Genomic DNA, 21,308 nt, shown 5'->3' with positions numbered 1-21,308 from the left:
TTTTCTCTCTCTCTCTATATATTTTCCCCATGTCTTATTATACTGGGTGGAACTTCCAATATTATGTTTAATATTGAATAGGAATGATGAAAACAGATATCCTTGCCATGTTCCTGATCTTAAGGGTATCAACAGTGGGCTCAAATGTAACAACAATTGTGAGGATGGTGCAGAACCAGGCAGTGTTTTATTCTGTTGTGCACAGGAGTCACTATGAGTTGAAACAAACTCAACAGCCGCTAACAACAACCTATCAACAATTGCAGTTCTATATAGGATTATTAATATAACAAAGTCTTGGAGAACAGAGCAAGCAAGAAGGATACAACTCATCTCAATGTCAGAGAATGAAGGAGGTCAAAAGATGTATTATCAGTATTGAGGTGGGAAAAGAAAAATGGAAACTATCTATAGCAAATGGCCTTAATATAGTTCAAGAAATGAAAATATCTTAGTTAATATGGTAGAATAAGTACAGCAAATGTGTAGTACTTAAAGACAAATAGAAATGTTTTAAAACAGTTGATTTTCCAAAGAGCAATTGCTGTTCATTAAAGTGGATCTTAGAAAAGGTCAGAAAATATAATAAGGTTAGTTAAGTATGTCACTCTCGTGAGGCTTGGTAGCTCAGGTACAGAAATGGTAAAAGGAGATTATAGGCTTTGGTCAGAGTTAGAGATTTCAAGTCTAGCAGAGTAGAGGGAAAACAAAATAAAATTTTCTTTCTCAATGTTAGCATTAATGTAAGGAGAAGAATGGCATAAGAAGAGGATTATGTGATTGAAGAGAGATGAACCACAGGGCATATGCTTTGGAAAAATAAAAGAAAGAAGGAAGGAAAAAAGAAAAGGAGAAAAGATGGGAAGGAAGGAAGGAAGAATGTGAATGGAAGTTTTAAATGAATAATGAGAAAGTTTAGAACTTTGGAGGTAACATTTCTAGATCCTTTCTTTTTTCGCGGTACTCATTTTTTTGTGCAGAATTTGTGCGGTATCTTCAAAACCTAATATTACTATAACTGAAATGATACTAGTGGAAGGTTTAACAAACAAATTCATTCTCTCTCAATGTAGAAGGCTAGAAGTGAAAATTCAGAACGAGGCTCTGAGAGAATTTTTTGTCTCTGTTGGCTCTGAGGAAAAGACCCTGTTTCCTTTTAACATCTGTAGTCCCATCATGTTTTAGAGATCTTCATGTGTGTTAATATCAATCTTCCCCCTGGATCTAGGAGCTTCAAAGTACAGGAACCCCATATCCCAAGGACTCATTGTATTCTTGGCACTTTTTTCTTGGTGATAGTAAGTACCTCTGGTCCATGCTCTCCTCTTTCTTCTTTTATCTCTTGTGAAGTAAAAGGTGTTGCAGGCTTACATCCAGGGAAACTATCCTTACATTGGATCAGAGCTGTGACAAGATAAGGATATTGCATTCCACCCTTAATCCTCCTATTGGTTTATCACATCATATCACATAATGGAGGTCATTACATAACATCCACATTAGATCATCACATAATGGCTAACTTGTCTTATATTGTGGGAGAACTCAATTCAATCCATGCCAGCCCTCCATCTGAAATGATTCATTCATTTATTTACCAACTTATTTATTATTTGCTTTATAAGACTAGGAACCTTACATATCTTATATACTGCTGTATTTATAGTCCCAAGCATTTTTGTTGTTGTGTGCTTTCAAGTAAATTCCAATTCATAGTAACTGTCTAGGACAGAGTAGAATTGTCTCTCAGGGTCCCTTAGAGTATCATCTTTACATCAGCAGACTTCCAGGTCTTTTCTCCCATGTCGCTGCTGGGGGTTGGAACTGCCCACATTTTAGCTAGCAACCAAGTATTGAATGATTGTACCACCAGGGCCCTTAGCATTAATATCTATCATTTCATAGATGTTCATTAAATACCTGTGGAATGAATACCCACTTAATCTGTTCACAATGAAGAAATGATTCTCTTTGACTAAATATTAAAACCCGTTTGCTTGCTATCAGTCCTTTACAGTGATCTAAAATGATAAAAATAAATTACATTTAAGAAATATATCCTTCAAGATTATTGTTGTGTGTCATTGAGTTGGTTCTGACTCATAGTGACCCTGTGTAGGGTTTCAAAGGAACAGTTGGTGAGTTTGAACCACCGACCTTGCAGTTCAAATTGACCTTGAGGTTGAGTACTTATACTAGAATAAGTTGCATAATGGAATATTTCTAGATAATATATATTATTATTATTATTATTATTATTTTTACAAACTTTTAATTGTAAATTTAGTGAAGGTTTACAGAGCAGATGATTAGTTTTGCTATCAACAATTCATACGCTTGGTTTCATCTCGATTACAGTTCTCTTAATGTAACATGACGTATCCTACTTCCTCCTTGTTTTTCTTGTTTCCATTTCTCCTTCTTTCCCAGACCTTCTGAATTTTGTCCTTTTGTAAATGCTGTTCTTTTGATCTCAAAAGTTTGGCCTTTTTATGGTGTACATATTGTTGCTTCTCTATATACATACATATTACTTGACTGAAAATGGAGCCACAAGAATCCGTTCAATTCCAGGCCTAGAAGCTAACCAAGGGTCATAGTCTTGGGGTTCCACCACTATCTATTTGACCAGTATTGCTTGTATTTTTATTTTTTTATTTATAATTTTGAGTATTGTTCCACATCTACCCCACTCTATCCAGACCTTCTAATATTATCTCTTTCAGAGAAGTGTGCAGTGATAGCCAGGCACCATCTAACTCTTATATCTCAAGGTCATAGAAACTGATGTTCATATGGTCCATTAGCTTCTTGGACTAATTGTTTCCAAGCATCTTCAATTTTTATTAGTTTTTTTCCTCTGGACAGTGAAAAACTAACAATTGCATCTTAGATGGTCACTCACATGCTTTTAGGATCCCAGGTGGTAATATATAGTCTTAATCCTCCATTGCCAAGGACTCCTGATAAATATAAACATGGGCCAGTGATATATTGATTCATTTACTAGATTGTTTCATAGAACATAAATAAACCTACATTGTAAAAAAAAAAAAAAATGTAAATAATGCATAAGACCAGGTGATCACTATTTGTAAATCTGATATGACTTTTCTATAACCAAAGAAAGTATCTTCCTTTCCTGATGGCAGAATGGTGCTATGGTGCACCTATATTCAAATTCAATGTCTTGACTTTTCTAAGGTTTGCTTTATGTTCTGCAGTTTTGAGACTTATTGGAATACTCTCTCAGCTCCGACCTGTCAAAATGTTATTATTTGCTCTACTCCAAGTATATTCTGCCTCTTTCTTCTGCACTTCTGATTTCTTCAGTTCCAAAGTTCTAAATTACTAACAGTGACTTTAGGTTGGAAACTCTAGTTACCTAGGACCTATTACTATTGTTTACATACTCTGTTCCTGAAATGAGGATGTCCATGGGAGAGATGGGAAGGTCATCAGTTTGGTTGTGGACTTCATTTTCTTTCCTCTTTAACTTTTTAAATGTTTGTTGGGAATTAATTCTCATTTATTATGTCTTCTAAGGACCACTCTGCAAACTCTGTGTTTCAGTTTATTACAATCACTCATGGATTACAGTTTCATTATATTTAGAAATGTGCGCAGCTTGTCAAAACTTACATAAATTTTCCCTAATGGATATTTATGCTCATCAAATCAGGACATTTTGTAAATAAACATCTAGCATAAACCATGCTAGTCTATTTAAAATTTAATTGAACCAAACCAACCAACCAACCAACAAAAGCAAATATAACCTGAATATTATCTGAATCTAATGAAATTACATTTTAAGAAATTAGTATTAAAATTATTCAGGTACACTAAATGTCTGTATTTATTAAGTTCAGATAGGAAAATATTAACCATCTGGACTAATAAACATAGTCACTCACATGAGAAGAAAAAATAGTGCATTGATAGAGAAAAGTTTAGGAATCTTCATTCTAAAATCAAGAAGAAGAATATTAAGTATAGAACCAGACTAGTTTATGTTAGAATCTCAAGAAAACTGGGTTACAAAATATCTATAGTAAGAAGTCTTGGTGTCATGATACTGGATAAGTACTATACTGCTAACCACAAGGTTGGAGTTTCAAACCCACCAGAGTCAGGGTCACCATGAGTTGGAACTGACTCCAAGGCATTTAACAATAACAATATTGATATAGTAAGCACATTCTATACACAAGAGAACACAGCAGCACAACCTACATGAATTAAGATTGTCAGTGCAGATTCAGAGTGCAGTCAGGGACCTCTACAAAGGGACATCCTAGGAAAGGTGGATTTTGAACAATGACAGGGTTAGATAGAAGGCCTTTGTACATATGCATACACTTCACCAGTGATGACACACACAAGGATAGATTTTTCAGTCTTCCTCTTAGTGGTCCTATAGCATGGCTAGCTGCTAAGCACTGAGAGAAGAGTTGTCATCACACACAGATATACACAAGCACACACATACACATAAGCACATGTATACACACATAACACAGTACTGTATCAGCCACCTACTGTATCAGCCACCTAATTTTCCTTCTTCAGTAAACTGTAAGATTTGTAGAATTGTAAGGACATGTGATAGACTTGCTATTGTTGTTGTTAAGTGCTGTCGAGTCAATTCCGACCCATAGTGACCCTTATAGGGTTTCCAAGGAGCAGCTGGTGAGCTTGAACCACTGAACTTGCAGTTCAAATGACTTTTGTAATCTGACGCATTATCCCACAGCGCCACACCAGGACTCCATACTTGCTATTAGAATTTCTTATTCTAAAATCATTCCTTCATTATGTGATACTCTTGTTTTTGGAAGTCTTCTACTTTGCTTTTCTATCATGTACCTAGATTGTAATGATACTTGGATAATGTATATTCTATGACTAGTGAATTTCTGGATATACATATATCCAGTAGATTTTTGAATAATTCATATGTTCATTGATTAACTTTTTCTTTACTCTTCTTTATAAATATGTGAGATGGGCAAATTGAAATGCAAAGTTTATAAAATAAAAACAATTTTATGTAAGCAAGACAGGTTACCAATAGGACTCCAAATAAACGCTTTTTGAAAACTAAAAATCACTTCAAAATATGAGGTTTAAATGATTAGTTACATGAATAAATTATTGAGTGAAGTGGGAAACGTTGCTGGAAATCTCCAAAACATTTTAGAGCTAGGAAGTTAACTTCATCCATTAATTGTGACCAATATCAGCAGAATAGTTTCAAAATTTTGTTTAGTACCTTATTTTATAAAAATTATGAAATGGTATTATAGTAACTAAATATTGTTACTAAGTGTCATGAGTCGGTTCGACTCATAGCAACCCTGTATAGGTTTTCTGAGGCATTAAATGTCCACAGGAGCAGAAAACTTCATCAGTTTCCCAAAGAGAGTCTGACGGGCGCAAACCACGGACCTTGTGGTTCGCAGTCCAGCGCTTATACATAGTAACTACATATGTTGTGTTTTTGTTAAGCACCATCGAGTTAGTTCCGACTCATAGAGACCCTGTATAGGGTTTCCAAGGCGCAGCTAGTGGTTTTGAACTGACGATATTGTGGTTTGCAATACATTGCTGATCCTACAGTGCCACACCAGGAACTACATATATGTGGGGCCTAATGTATTTAAAGGAGGTCTGGTAGCGTAGTGGCTACGAATTGGGCTGCGAACCGCAAGCTCAGCAGTTCGAAACTACCAGATGTTCCGCGGGAGAAAGATGAGGTTTCTGCTCCCATAAAGATTTACAGCCTCGGAAACCCTGTACAGGGTTGCTATGAGTCGGAACCGACTCCACGGCACATAACAACAACACAATATATTTACAAGGAGTCCTGGTGTGGCGCTATGGGTTAATGCGGCAGACTGCAAAGCCATTTGAACTGCAAGGTTGGCGATTCAAGCTCACCAGCTGCTCCTCAGAAACCCTATACAGGGTCGCTATGAGTTGGAACTGACTTGACACTTTACTACAACTAATATATTTTCAAAACAATCTGTTTCCTGTTTAACGATTGATGCAGGCCTCCAATACATCTAGAATTACATATTATAATGAAATAAAATTATGAAAATTTCTAGTAGAATGAAATTGCATAAAAATAGTGACTTATGAAAGGAATAAAGTAGTCCAAGAATAAGTGACACATTTGAATTATAGTATTGAACTATCACGAACTACCAGAGGAATGAACACATCTGTGTTAGAAGAACTACAGCCAAAATGTTCCTTAGTAGCAAAACTCATGTGCTTTAGGTATGTTTTTTGGAAGGACCAGTCCCAGGTGAAGCAAATCACGTTTGATAAAATATAGGGTCAGAGAAAAAGAGAAGGACCCTCAGTGATATGCATTTACAAAATGTCTGTGACAGTGAACTCAAACATAGTCACAGTTGTGAGGACGCTGTAGTTCTGCTTTTGCTGGTGTTTTTGTTATGAAGTGCTGTGGAGTCAGTTCCGAATCATACAGACCCTGTATAGGGTTTCTGAGGAGCAGCCAAAGAGTTTGAACTGCCAACCTTCAGGTTCAAACGCACCTTTCAGTCCAGGGCGTTTGTCTCACAGTGCCATACCAGGAATGTGACAAAGATATAGGAAATAAAAATATCATTTGCTTGTAAGTCTTTCTTTTTTGTAAGTCTATCACTACATGCATGGAGAGCACAATGCCCAGGAACATCATCTCAACATCAGTGAGGTTTCTTCTTATTAAAGCAACAGATTTGGATATATCATATATCAGATGACATTTCCACTTGATTTTATTAATATATGCAACTTGATTGGAATAGTATGTTTTTTAAATTGTTATGCTAGTCTAGGAATGCCTTTTCTATGCATTAAAATCTTGTTTCATTTGTGCTAAAACAGTTAACAATGCAGTCATGAATATTATATATATGTAGACATTTGTTTAGTCCCAGTTCAATGAGAACATTTAGCACTGAAAAGCTTTCAAAAATTGTTTTTGTTGTCTTTTATAATTCAGGTTATCTGGAATGAATATACCTCCACCAATTATCAGCAACAAAAACTGGCTCAGACTCCATTTTGTTACAGACAGCAATCACCGATATCGTGGATTTAGTGCACCGTATCAAGGTATATTTAGTGAATCCTTCTTCCTCTTTTGATGTGTAAAATAACTTTAGTATACACAATTGAATTTTTGTGATCGTAGAAAAATATCTGTAGCTTTTTAAAGTGGTAATTTGAATAAACAAAACTGACCATTCGCTTGCTGAGGTAATAATATGATCATAAATAAATTACATTATAAAATTTAATTCATTTTTATAGTACATTACTCTGAATTCAAAAAAAATTATAACTTCTAAAATGAAATATATAGCAAATGTATTATTTTACTTTTATCAAGTGCTTCAGCAATTGGACATACAACCTAAAACTGTACCACAAAACACTACAGAAAAGCAGCAGTGGTCTGTAGGCTTTAATCAACTGAAATCCATTTTCCTATACACTGTGTCTGTTATTGCTAGTTTAATTAACCTTGTTATGGTTATTATCACTCATTTTTATTAACAGGAATAATTTTGAATAAGTAGGGTGTAATATTTGATACATTAACTTGGAAAACTCAATTTGGAGCAAGATTATTATGAAGATGGAGTGCTAATGAAAATGTAGCTTCTACCATATTCAGTCATATTATATGGGTTTCAGTGTACATTGTCCTTAGATTATTTATGTAAATACTATATTCAATTCTTGGTAGTGAATCAGCTGCTGTTAACAAAATAGTGAGGATTACCACAGTTACATTTTTCCATTTATCTGTGTTTTTTGTTTGTTTATTTGTTTTTAATGCTTTTTCTTTTTAGTAGTCTTTAGTCTTAAACACTCAGCAAATTAAAGGGTGGCTTTAGGTAGCTAATCTTGAGTATCTAAATTGGTAATAGACCATATATTGTTTATTAGAAGTATGATTTTCAAGCATTAATTTTAATTTCAAAAATCTGTGGCCTCTCTGCAGTTATCTTATCAATATGAGATAGTTCAAGAATAGCAACAAATCAGTATGATTTATCATTTTTCATTCATAGCACAATTGGTATCAATCATTATAGTAAAAAGTCCCTAGAATAGTAACTTACAAAGTAAAAATTTTAAGTAAAACCTATTGTTGAAAAATTTATAATAATTTCTACTTTTAAATGAATTGCTATAGAAATCTGAATGCAATCTACTTTTATAACTACACCATTATTAACATGTCTTATGACATATATTACACTATATAAAATGATGTACTTTAAAGTTTAAAATAAATATTTACATCAAAGCAGCCCTGTTTATAATAATGTGATTCTTGCCATTTCAAACCAATGTCCATTATAAATGGGTGATAATGTTTATGTCCCGTTCTCAATTCCAAATTCTGAAGTTAAAATGAACTTCACAAATCAAAGAACTTATATTGAAACAAAAATAATTGTTGTGGAATTTTTTACTGCCTGGGTTGATGCTCTTCCCTTGTAGAGCTTTCTAACTAGATGATGATATGGCTTTGATTCCACTCTTTGAATCGTTAAGGCAGATGGCATGGCACAGATTGAAAAGACATCCTCTTTGACTCCTGTGGTGATCTTTCTTACTACATTCATGGAGTCTTGCAGTTAGAAAATGTCCACTCTTTGTCTCAATAAAAGTAAGGTAGCACTTTAAAAAATATACATATTTAAGTATACAACATGCAGGGAAAAAATTAATATATTCCTAAAATTAAATGGTACTACATTTTTTTAAAATGCAATATGGTTTCATCAAGTTGATATCTATGAATAAGATTGATTTGTATTGTAAGACAATGGCAAAAAAGTGACGATAGATTTGTATATTCAATTATGATTCCCAATATTCTACCAGTTGTTCTTAAATGGGCTGCTATAGTATTTCTAAGATTCAATTTGCTTTTCCAGCATTACCTATCTGGTTTCAGCATTTAAAAAACAGCATTTTAATTAATCATTGTAGTAAAATAGAAAGCAAGTGTCTTCTATTGTTAATAAGAAAAGGAGATAATTGTTAGTATAATCTATATTTATACCACAGAGTGGAAATAAATCAGCCTAAGAAAATGGAAGCTACCATTTAACAGTATATTAAGGGAATGCTTTATTTTATAAAAGTATGTCTTTACATTAAATCCTCTTGAAAGCTTTCCTGATTCAGGCTTGCTTTTTCTAATTATAGTATCTGCCAATAATACTTTTTCCTGTTGTTGTTGTTGTTAAGTGCCGTTGAGTTGGTTCCGACCCATAGCACCCCTATACAGGGTTTCCGAGGCTGTAAATCTTTATGGGAGCAGAAAGCCTCATCTTTCTCCCACGGAGCAGCTAGTAGTTCGAACTGCTGACCTTAAGGTTCACAGCCTGATTCATAACCACTATGCTACCAGAGCTCCCTAATACTTTACCTAGATAATATAAATTCAATTAGAGAAGTAATTTTTGAAACTGCAATCAAATGAAAAATTTTGGATAAAAAAAACATAAAAAACTGCTAGGAAGCTAATTCATATGGCTATAAACTTCGTGATTTTAACCTGCTGAAATACATGCACAAGTATGAAATGGTAATCATGTTTTGTTCCAGGATGCCATTTCATTTCAACAATATCTAAATTAAAACCAATTCAAGATGGGAAATGTTCAAATATACACCACATAAAAGTCTTACACCAAGTCTTCAGCTAGTTAAGGTTCTTAATCAATCATAAATGTATTGAATTATTATTTATTTTTATATTATTTTAAATTTGTGTTATGTTCTAATAGAGTACCAGATTTCCAAAGACTGATCATTTTTGCCTTTGTATTTCTATTTAATATCACTATAAAATACCATGAAAATCAACTGCAGACTACTAAAAATTCAGTGTATGACATTAGCTACTTTTTAATAATTTGGTTTATAATTGATGGCGTAGCTACATAGATATTCATTGGTGTACTTTCCTAAGTACAATCAAATAGCAGGTATGCCATATGTTAGCTTCCTTATAGGTTTACTGATATGGCGCTGTGTGTTAATGCGCTGGACTGCAAAGTCAGTTTAAACTGCAAGACTGGTGGTTCAAGCTCAACAGCCACTTCTCGGACTATATGGGGTTGCTATGGGCCAAACAGATTCTGTGGCAATTAACAACATTTTAAATAAGGTTAATTAGAGTCTCAGGATAACAAGCAAACAAATACACTTCTGTTCACAATTCAAAAATACTGAGAATTTTTTTTTTAATTTGAATACATTCCTTTTCATATGTAAAGTGCTTTCCTTCTCTCAGGTTCCACATTCAAACCTTCTAAGATTGAGTTGAATTCTGACTTATATTAACTCTTTAGGAAAGAGTACAATTGCCCTATAGGGTTCTAAGGCTGTTAATCTTAATGGACACAGACTGCCATATCTTTCTCCTTCAAAAGTGGGTTTGATCCACTAATCTTATAGTTAGCTGCCACGAGCTTAAGCACTGCACCACTGCATCACCAGGGCTCTCAAATCTGTCCACACCTATGTATGTTGTTGTTAAGTGCAGTCCATTCAGTTCCAACTCATAGTGACCCTATCTAGGCTTTCCAAGAATGACTGGTGGTTTTCAATTGTCAACTTGTGGTTAGCAGTGCAGTGCTTTTCCTAAAACACCACAGTAGGACTCCTCATAATCATAACATAAAATCTAATTTTCCATGAATTCATTTGTATTTGAATTTCTTATTTTAAGTCTCCAGTATTATTTATTTTGGCTTAATAAATTATTCCTCTCTAACTTTCAATTCTCACTGAAGAAAATCATTTCAATATTGTTTTCCTCTGTCTTTGCTTTTAATATTGTTCTTACATTCACATTCCATTATGTTTCTTCTAAAAAGTCTGAAGACGTTTTTCATTATACAACTAAGCATTCTTTATGACTCTATTTTTAATAAGCAATCATAGATGCCATTTTGGTTTAGCTTAATTGTGTTTGGCATGTGAGTTTAGTACCTTCAGCATTTAATCAATTTGAAATATGTAAATATACAAATATTTCAATATTCTGGTGAGCTAAAGTCCATTGTCTTCTAGTCACTTCTTACTCATAGCATCCATATATTACCACAATGTTGTTGTTAAGTACCAGTGAGTTTGTTCCAACCCATAGTGACCCCATATGTTTCTGAGGAGCAACTGGTTAGCTTGAACTGTCGACCTTGAGGTTCAAAATAACTTTGCATTCCAATGCCTTAGCCCACAGAACCATACCAGAAGTCCTTATTCCAGAGTAGAACTGACTTTTAAGTTTTCTAAGGCTGTAATATTTATGGTGTGGTACTGTGTGTTAATGTGCCAGACTGCAAAGTTGTTTGAACTGCAAGGTCGGAGGTTCAAGCTCACTAGCTGCTCCTGGGAAACCCTATACAAGGTTGCTATGGGTCAGAATCAACTCAACAGCACTTCACAACAACAACAATCTTTATGGAAGCAGACTGCCAATCTTTCTCTAAAAGAGTAGCTGGTTGGATCAAACTGCCAAACTGTCAGTTAGCAGTCAAGTACTTAACGACTGTACCACCAGGATGCACCAAACCAACACCAACACCAAAACCACTGCCATTGTGTTGATCACAACTCATAGCAACCATGTACAAGGATTGGGAGACTGCAATTTTTATGGGTGCAGACAGCCTTATTATTCTCTTGTTGAGTGGTTGGTGGGTTTACACTATCACGCTTACAATCAGTTCAATGCTTAGACTTCAGTATCACCATTTACTGTATTTTAATTTTTCGTTTATTTTTCTTCCCTAATTTTGCTTTATGTGATTCTGTTACAGCAGGTACATATTTTATAAATTCTCATTTTATGTGTAAAAAGAAATGATCAAGAGGAACATATTATTTTAGATTAATAAAATATTTAGCATAGATTCTCAAATAGCTTATCATAATTTTTAGATCAACTGGGCATTGGTTCTTTATGAAAAATATACTAAATGGACAGAACTTAAAAATTACATTGAAAACACATTGCCATGACCTCAGGTTCACATAGGTTCTTGGCAGGTGCGTTGCTGTCGTTAATTGCCATCTAATCCATGTCCAACCATAGTGACCCTCCGCATAGGGTTTCTAAAGAGTGGTTGGTAGGTTTAAACTGCTGATCTTGTCCTTAGCAGTCCAATGCTTGTCCTACAGTGTTATACCAACACCCTTTCGGCAGTTTACATATATATATAATAATTTTAACTGAAAACAAAACTAAACCAAGAAATCCCTGTGGAAACCGTTACTAAAGTTTTTGTATTTAGAACTTTGTGTGTACCCAGAAAGTTACTAGAAAAAGGTATAAAGATTTGGGTGAAGACAGCATCTTATTTTGGAACAAAATATCAAATTTGAGGTCAGAAGATATAGGCTGAATCGTCAAATTAATAATTGCTGAGTTCTTAGTTTCCTTATCAGTAAGATCAGGCACAGTAATCAAATAAATTATTGTGTGTGAGTCAAAAACTACTCAGGTTCCTTACAGTAAATTTTCTGACTTTGAAGAATTATAGATGCTAATCAAAGATGCAAAGAGCTAATCAGTATGGATCTGAAAGCACATAATCCAAACACTTGTTTTTGTTAAGTGTCGTTGGCTGTGTTCCAACTTGTAGAGCCCTTGTATAGGGACTGCTATGGACGTTGAACCACTGACCGTGTGGTTCAAACAGACCTTGTAGCCCAGTGCTTTATCCTACAGCACCACACCAGGAGTCCAATCCAAACATAAGAAATAGTATTTGTTTATTTATTAACATAGGGTCCTGGAGGCCCTGGGTGGCATACATTCAAATTTTGTATTTTATTACAACATTTGAATTATTAATCCACACACGTTGTTGTTAAGTGTTATCAAGTTGATTTAGCTCATAGCAATCCTATTTTATAATTTTCCATAAGGCAATGTCATATGACTTCAGAAAAAAATCTTCGAAAATTGTAGGTGAACATTTTTACATAGGTGCTTGTATGAATTGTACCTGGTTGAGTTTTTGAGGCCTGGAAAGTATACAGAAAAAGATTGCTAGGACTTTCCTCCACAATGCCACTGGATGGACTCAGACTGCCAATCTTTTGGATAGTTGTTGAGCACAAACCATTTGTGACACACCCAGGGTCCTGTTTTATAATTCAGAGGTTTTAGAATTTACAGCTCCTTAAAGACAGTGAGGGAATCCTGATGAGGTGCTCTAAGATAAGCACTGAACTGCTAAGTGCAAGGTCCGCAATTCAAACCCACCAGTGGCTCATTGGAAATCCTATGTTGTTGTTAAGTGCCATTGAGTCGGTTCCAACTCATAGCAACCCTGTATAGGGTTTCTGAGCAGCGGCTGGTGAGCTTGAACCACCGACCTTGTGATTCAGATAGACCTTGCAGTCCAGTGCATTAACCCATAGCAACATACTAGGACACCAGAAAACCCTACAAAAGGTTGCTATCACTCAGAACCAACTTAATGGAACTTATTAGCAACAACAAAGACAGAGAAGAGTCCCTGGATGGTATAAAAGGTTTAGTCCTCAACTAATAAGAGATTGGTGATTCATTTTCAGTCACAGTCACTAAGAGCTATCTCATATGAAAGGATTGGTGAGCCGCAGGGCAAGTCTACTTAAAAACAGTGCACTTTTAGTTTGGTTTCTCAGAGACTACTGCATTAAAAATACCCAATACATTTTAAAGGAATGCTTGACCACTCTACATTCATACGTATGCCTCTTGAGGAAAAGTTACTAAAAACAAAATCTCCTCCTAATCCAGAAAACCTTCTAAAAAAAATAGAAGAGAAAGAAACATTTTGTTAATGAAGAATGATTAAACTCAGATGTGATTCATCACAGGTAATCCACTAAAAGGATTGCAAAAGCAGAAAGCAACCTTAACCATTATTTAGGAAGAGTGTAGAATCAGTAAATTCTTATTTTAAAGGTAACAGTTTTGTAATCATTCTAGCCTAGAGATAGGGCTGGACCACCTGAGTTCATGCTAATCTCCTTCCAGGAAAAACAGAAAGATTGAAGAAAATTATCTGAAGTTAAGTACTTCATTTTTAAAAAGACAAAATTATCTGTAAATTATCTAAAGTGAATTATTAAGAAGGCAATGGAGAAGGGGAGCATTTCCCTCTATTTTCACCTGCTTATTTTTTGTGGTTATTGGTATGGTGATGTCAGATAAACTTGGGACTGCAAAACTCAAGGTGTGTGGTTCCAACCCACCAGCTGCTCTGGAAACCCCTTACAGGGCCACTATGAGCAAGAACTGACTCCAAATCGCTTTAACAACTTGTCTTTAAAATCTTTCACATGTAAAAGTAACATTACAACATTCTCATTATTTCCTTTCGTATTTCTACTTTGTTTGAGCAAGTTTCTGCCTTCGGAATATCCAGAAATTGCACAGTAAAACAAAAAGCAAATCATTTACCAAAATTACAAGAGAATGGACTTTAAAAAATCATTTTGTTGCCTTGAAAGAATACTCTTTACATACAAGAGTATGTTGTTGTTGTACTGACTCATAGCAACCCTATGCACAATAGAACGAAACACTGCCCGGTCCTGGGCCAACCTCACAATTGTTGGCATGCTTGAGCCCATTGATGCTGCCACTTTGCCAATCCATCTCACTGGAGGTCTTCCTCTTTTCCTATGACCCTCCACCTTACCAAACATGATATCCTTCTCCAGCAACTAGTCCCTCCTGACAATATGTCTGAAGTATGAGAGACGAAGTTTGTCCATCTTGGCCTCCAAGGAGCACTCTGGCTGCCCTTCTTCCAAAACAGATCTGTTTGTTCTTTTGGCAGCTCATGACACTTTCAATATTCTCTTCCAACACCATAACTCAAAAGCATCAATTCCTTTATGGTCTTCTTTATTCACTGTCCAGCTTTCACATGCATATGAGGTTATTGAAAATACTACGGCTTGGGTCAGGCGCACCTAAGTCCTCAAGTTTTGCTCTTGAACACTTTAAAAAGGTCTTGTGCAGCAAATTTGCCTAATGCAATACATCATTTGCTTTCTTGACTGTTGCTTCCATGAGTGTTGATGGTTGATCCAAGAAGAATGAAGTCCTTGACAACTTCAGTCTTTTCTCTTTTGATAAGAATGTTGTTTATTGGTCCAGTGGTGAGGATTTTTTTTTCTTTCTTTACATTGAGATGTAATCCACACTGAAGGCTGTGCTCTTTGATCTTCATCAATAAGTGTTTTAAGTCCTCTTCACTTTCAGCAAGCAAGGTTGTATCATCTGCATATTGCAGGTTGTCAGTGAGTCTTCCTCCAGTTCTGATGCCATGTTTTTCTTCATAAAACCTAGCTTCTCAGATTATTTGCTGAGCATACAGATTGACTAAGTATGGTGAAAGAATACAACCCTGTCACCCACCTTTCTTAATTTTAAACCATTCTGTGTTCTGACTGGGAACACAACATATCAATAGTGAATGCTTAAACCAGATTCTTGACCATTTATATCAATGCACTATTTTTTATTCTTCACATTAATTTTATAAGCTGCTGTGAAATCCTTATTGCTTATGTTTTCAAATAAGTGCCTGTATTTGTTTGTAGTTCATTTCAATTTTACCTAATTCAAGCCTAAGGAGTACCGGCTTTAGAGCTGATAATATAAACTTTAAACTAAATTTTTCCTGTAAGGCCTAATGAATTTCTCCTGAGCTTTACTCAGGCATATAAGTAACATGTTTACATGACAGTTTAATACTTTATTATTTCATATTGCCAAACAAATATTTCTTAGATAGGAAATGTAAAGATACCCACATTATCTAGTTTTGTGCAGTCATGTTGGTTCTGATCCATAGCGACCTTGTATAGGGTTTCTGAGAAGCGGCTGGTGATCTTGAAATCTCAACCTTGAGGTTCAAACCGACTTGGAAATCCAGTGCACTAAACCACAGCTCCACACCTGGACTCCACTATCTAGTATAAATCTGTTTATGATGCTCTGGGTCAAGAATACAGATTGAATTTTCATTGTTATACACATAGGGCTCTAATTGTCTTGAACATAAACCCATCCATTTGTGCTTTTCACAGTCATTTGTCATAAAAGAAAATTCTGATGTTCTGCTAGGAGTAAAGCAAAGAGGTAATAGATACAGATCAATCAGGAAGACACAGAGCTCACAAAGTGAAACTCAGTGCTACAACAGAATATCATGGCGCTGTAGGTTAAAGTGCAGGACAGTGAGGTTGGTTGGTTTAAATCACAAGGTTGGCAGTTCAAACTCTCCAGTTGCTACTCAGAAACCTACAGGGTCATTTTGAGCCAGTAGCAACTCAGTGGAACTTAACAACAACGCAACAACAAGCCTTTTTATAGAAAAGTGGAGAAAGGAGTTAGTGACCATCATTCAGGTAACAACATACATTAATTACATTGGTTTGGCAATATTGTGATCTATATGGTAAGTTTTGAAGTCCTGGTGTGGCACTGTAGGATAAGCATCAGAGTTTAAGGTCGCTTTGAACCGAAAGTTCAGTGGTTCAAACTCACCAGCAGCTCCTTGGAAACCCTGTACAGGATCTCTATGAGTTGGAACCAGATCTATAGCACTTACCAACAACAGTGAGTCCTTATGCTTTACAGGGATATAATTTTACATCTCTGTTTTGGCTTTTGAGGCCCACTTATAAATTATTTACATTTTGGATTATAATGGATTCTTCTGGTAGGACCAGTTTCTCTAAATGTCCTGTAAATGACTAGAGAAAATAGTTAAGACTCCCAAAACCCTTAAACAATCTCTTATTACAAATACTAAGTTACTTAGTAAACAGAGACAAACAAGAATTTAGACTCATCAAACAGAAAAACTGAAGTGTCAGAAGTCGTAATAGTGGCAGGGTGAAAAACTGAATGGGTAAATTGAACAAGACATTTTTTTTACTTCTTTAATATCTTTTACAAATGTAGTTGTTAAATGAATTTAAGTTAAATGAATTTAACTTCCTGATTTAAAAAAAATTTGACACACTTATAAGGTGTATGTCCTTTTATCTTATTCATTTTTAAATTATAACTAAATTGTCTAATTCTATTATTGTCATTTTTAGGTGCTTTAGAGTCAGTTCCAATTCATAGTGACCCTATGCATAACAAAAGTTAACACATGGTCACAGTTTACTGCTATGTTTGAGCCCAGATTCCTTTTTATTTTTATTCTGATTTTATTATTTCTATGGAGCTGTCTTTTAGTGTGGCTCTTGATGTAACTACTAACTTCAAGGTTGACCACTCCTCAAAAACCCTATATAGAGTGACTGTGAGTTGGAACCAGGGACTTACCAACAGTGGAGCTCTTGATACCAGATATTGCTTTACACATGGCCGTAACTTACTGATAATCTATTTTTTAAATATTGGTTCTCTATCTCAAATTAAACCAGTACCATTATTCTTTAGGGTCAAAACTGTTATCCTTCTTGCTTGAGTCATTTAGCCAGCATGGTGCTCACATTCTCTGCCATACCCCATTGACTTCAAAGGCACTTGGTAACTAGATCAGTATCTTTTCCCTGATAGTTGCTGATGAGTATGTGTCATGGAGTTGGTTCCTACTAATAGCAACCCTGCATTAGGTTTCTGAGGCTGTAAATCTTTATGGGAGCAGAAAGTCTCATCTTTTTCCCATGGATCGGTTGGTAGTTCCAAACAGCTGACCTGGAAGTTAGCAGCCCGCTTCATAACCACTATGCTCCACAAATACCCTCAGAAGAAAAGAATATGGTAGCCTTTTTGATGGACAGTAAGTCTCTCCTCATTGGATCTACAGGAGAATTATGAAAATTAGGAAAACATGCTTCTCAGAGGACCTATCTATATGGAAACCATAGAGGAAAAGAAACAAGGCTGGCCCCAAACACTAACAACCTACATGATCAAATGAAAGCTTAGAGATTCCTGAGGAAATTTCAGAATAAATATCAGCAATACCATAGGTTGCTACTGCCGAGATTTCCTAAAGTTTTTCTATTTGGGTCACTTGTCAATTACTTCCTAGATTTCTGGACTTCTGTATTCCCTTATTCTTGCAATTTGTGTACCTTCCTGTCATTTTCTACAATCCCTTTCTGAATGACTGGCCTGTTTTTAATAATGTCATTCTGTTTCCATTCTCTTTTTACCATCCAACTTCGAATATACTTGTAGCTTCTTTCTGTGTGCTCTCTTCATGGGTTACACAATATAGGAATTATTCCTTTTAGGTAAGCTTTTTTTAAATGAATTATTTTTATTTTAAATTTTACCTTTAATTATTTTTAATTAAGCTGTTAACACAGTAATTCCTTTTTACCTCTTGTTTCTTTATCTTTCTTTATCTGTCCCCAAACAGCAAAGTTTTGAGTAATAATCTGTACTTACCATTCACCACCTTTGACTTTGAATAGTCAACAAGAATGCTGAGGCAAGATAGTTAGATCAGAGATCAATTTTGACATGTTGTTAGATCCATGGCAATTAATTCTGAGAAATCTCAATATAACACTGATAGGAATCAGCGGCAGACTTACCCATCTTTTCAGTATTCCATTGCAAGTTCCTCCAGCTCATCTTTGTAGAAAGCTTAGAGTACCACGGTTAGAAACGCCTTCAATTATTGTGAGAGGACTAGCTCACCGATACCTATGGCAGGTGTGGTGGAAAGTCGGCTTCTCTTGGTCATCATAACTTTTGGATCTTCTGGAGACAAATGTTCTTGCTTTAAAGTAGCATAGTCATTGGCTGGTTGAAGAAAGCCACATGGCAGCCAGGGCATATCCTCATTCATGGAGCTTTAGAATCCAATGTGAGTTCTCTACAAATATCTAGGATCAAGGAAAAAAAGACTGTAAATGAATGTATCAGCTAGCAAGGAGGGCATATGGATTACCCAGTAGGCCTGTGTAGCTTCTCAGTGATAACAGCTTTACTGAAGACCCAAATAATAAGGACCGATTTTCCTTTTATCAAAAAAATATAAATTATATGTCACTTTGATTTCCCTTCCCATGTTAACATTTATCAGCTTACCACCTTGTTTGTCTTTTCCCAAATGACTAATGCACTAGACTACAAGGCCAGTTTGAACCTCAAGGTTGGTGGTTCAAATTCACCAGCCGTCCCTCAGAAACCCTATTCAGAGTTGCTATGCATTGGAACCGACTTGACAACACTTAACAACAATGACAGTGGCACTGTAGGATCAACACTAGACTATAAACCACAATACTGGCAGTTCAAACCACCAGCTGGTCCTCAGAAACCCTATATAGAGTCTCTATGAGTTGGTACCATTATCGATACTATGAGTCGGTACCACAACAACAACAGTGCAGATTACTACACTGGCTGTGTAGTATGAGTTGTTGTTGTTGTTGTTAAGTGCACTTGAGTCGGTTCTGACCCATAGCGACCCTGTACAGGGTTTCCGAGGCTATAAATCTTTATGGGAACAGAACGCCTCATCTTTCTCCCGTGAAGTGGCTGGTAGTTACGAATCAGGCTGCTGGCCTAAGGTTTGCAGCCCGACTCGTAACCATTGCTAACCACAAGGTCAGCGGTTTGAGCCCATCTGTTGTACTGTGGGAGAAAGATGAATCCATCTGCTTGTGAATAGCACATAACAAAAACAACAATACAGATTAGTTGTCTTCAAATGGATGCTATCTTTTACCCAAGTTATCAATTATTTCTTTTTATTATTATTATTTGCTTCCATTTTTTAAAGGTTTTTGTTGTGAATTGACTGATAGTTAACATGGGAGAACATTGGTTTTATACTCATCATTTCATTGCAATGATTACAAACCCCTTTGTGCATCATCATTCAACAGTATTTCTGGGCTTTTTGGGGGGTGGGAGAGGGATATACACAAAAACATGCAGGGATATATAATCATTTAAACAACCAAAGGACATATGTTGCCTGTCTCCTGGCCACCAACACACAGCCTTTCTATTTCATGAGTCTAGAGTCCTCAGCTGCTCTATCTTTCCATGTCCTCATCTCTGCCCCCACCTCTGATGTCACTGCTTCTCTGGATAGGGTCTCACATTCCACTCATACTTTTCTCTCTTGATGGTCCTAGGATCCTCCATTTCTGGACTGTAAGATTAACTATTCTCCCCTTTATGTTACAAAACTTTTACCTTTACAGTTGTGACAGTAGTAAGTAGTCATGATAACAATTATCTACTAATGAATCATAAGAATTTTATCCCCATCTCCTTTCACCAGACCCGTCTTTCTTGTTTGTTGTTAGATGTCATCGAGTTGGTACCAATTCATAGTGACCCTATGCACAACAGAATGAAACACTGCCCAGTCCAGGGCCACCCTCATAATTGTTGCCACTCTTGAGGCCATCCATCGATCCTGCCACTTTGCCAATCCATCTCATTAGGGGTGTTCCTCTTTTTCGCTGACCTTACCAAACATGATATCTTTCTCCAGCAACTGGTTCCTCCTAACAATATGTCTGAAGTATAAGGGACGAAGTTTCCAAGGAGCACTCTGGCTGCATTTCTTCCAACACAGATCTGTTGGTTCTTTTGGCAGTTCATGGCACTTTCAATATTCTCTTCCAATACCTTAACCCAAATGTATCAATTTTTCTACGGTCTTCCTTATTCACTGTTCAGCTTTTGCATGCATATGAGGTTATTGAAAATACCATGGCTTGGGTCAGGCACACCTTAGTCCTCAAGCTGACATCTTTGCTCTTCAACATTTTAAAAAGGTCTTATGCAGCATATTTGCCTAGTACAATAATACATCGTTTGTTTGTTTTTTAATTATTTTAATTTAATTTCACATTCAACAATTCATATAACTTGTTTCATTACATTGATTATAATCCCCTCCATATACCATGAGTTAAAAGTATTTCTCTCTATCCACTTTAGCTTTTTTAAAAAAACACACAAACAAAAAAACCAAGGGCACATTCTACAAGTCTGCTCCTAGCCATCAGCTCTTAGTCCTTCTCTTCTTAGTTGATGAATCTAGAGTCCTCAGCCACTCCCCCCCCTCCATGTCCCCATCTCTGCCTCCATCCCTGGCGCTGCTGCTTCTCTGGATAAGGTCCCACATTCTGTTTGTGTGTTCCTCTTTGATGGTCCTAGGGTCCTCTGTTTCTGGACTGTAAGATTAATCACTCCCCCTTTTTTTTTGTTACAAAACTTCTACCTTTACAATTGTGACAGT

General features: G+C 35.8%; 1 protein-coding gene across 2 annotated transcripts in view; it reads left to right on the top strand.

Moving 5' to 3' along the window:
* CSMD3 (CUB and Sushi multiple domains 3) overlaps nt 1-21,308 on the top strand; it is a 1,928,297-nt gene that overhangs the window by 654,376 nt on the left and 1,252,613 nt on the right. For both annotated transcript variants that reach the window (XM_006830658.1, XM_006830657.1), the window contains exon 6: nt 7,025-7,137. In XM_006830658.1, coding sequence (XP_006830721.1) covers nt 7,025-7,137 — 113 coding nt within the window. The remainder of the gene's footprint in view (nt 1-7,024; nt 7,138-21,308) is intronic.

Source organism: Chrysochloris asiatica, unplaced genomic scaffold, assembly GCF_000296735.1.
Source record: "Chrysochloris asiatica unplaced genomic scaffold, ChrAsi1.0 scaffold00001, whole genome shotgun sequence".
Taxonomy (NCBI): Eukaryota; Metazoa; Chordata; class Mammalia; order Afrosoricida; family Chrysochloridae; genus Chrysochloris; species Chrysochloris asiatica.
The sequence above is the reverse complement of the archived record's forward strand: the minus strand, read 5'-3'. Positions and strand labels throughout refer to the sequence as shown.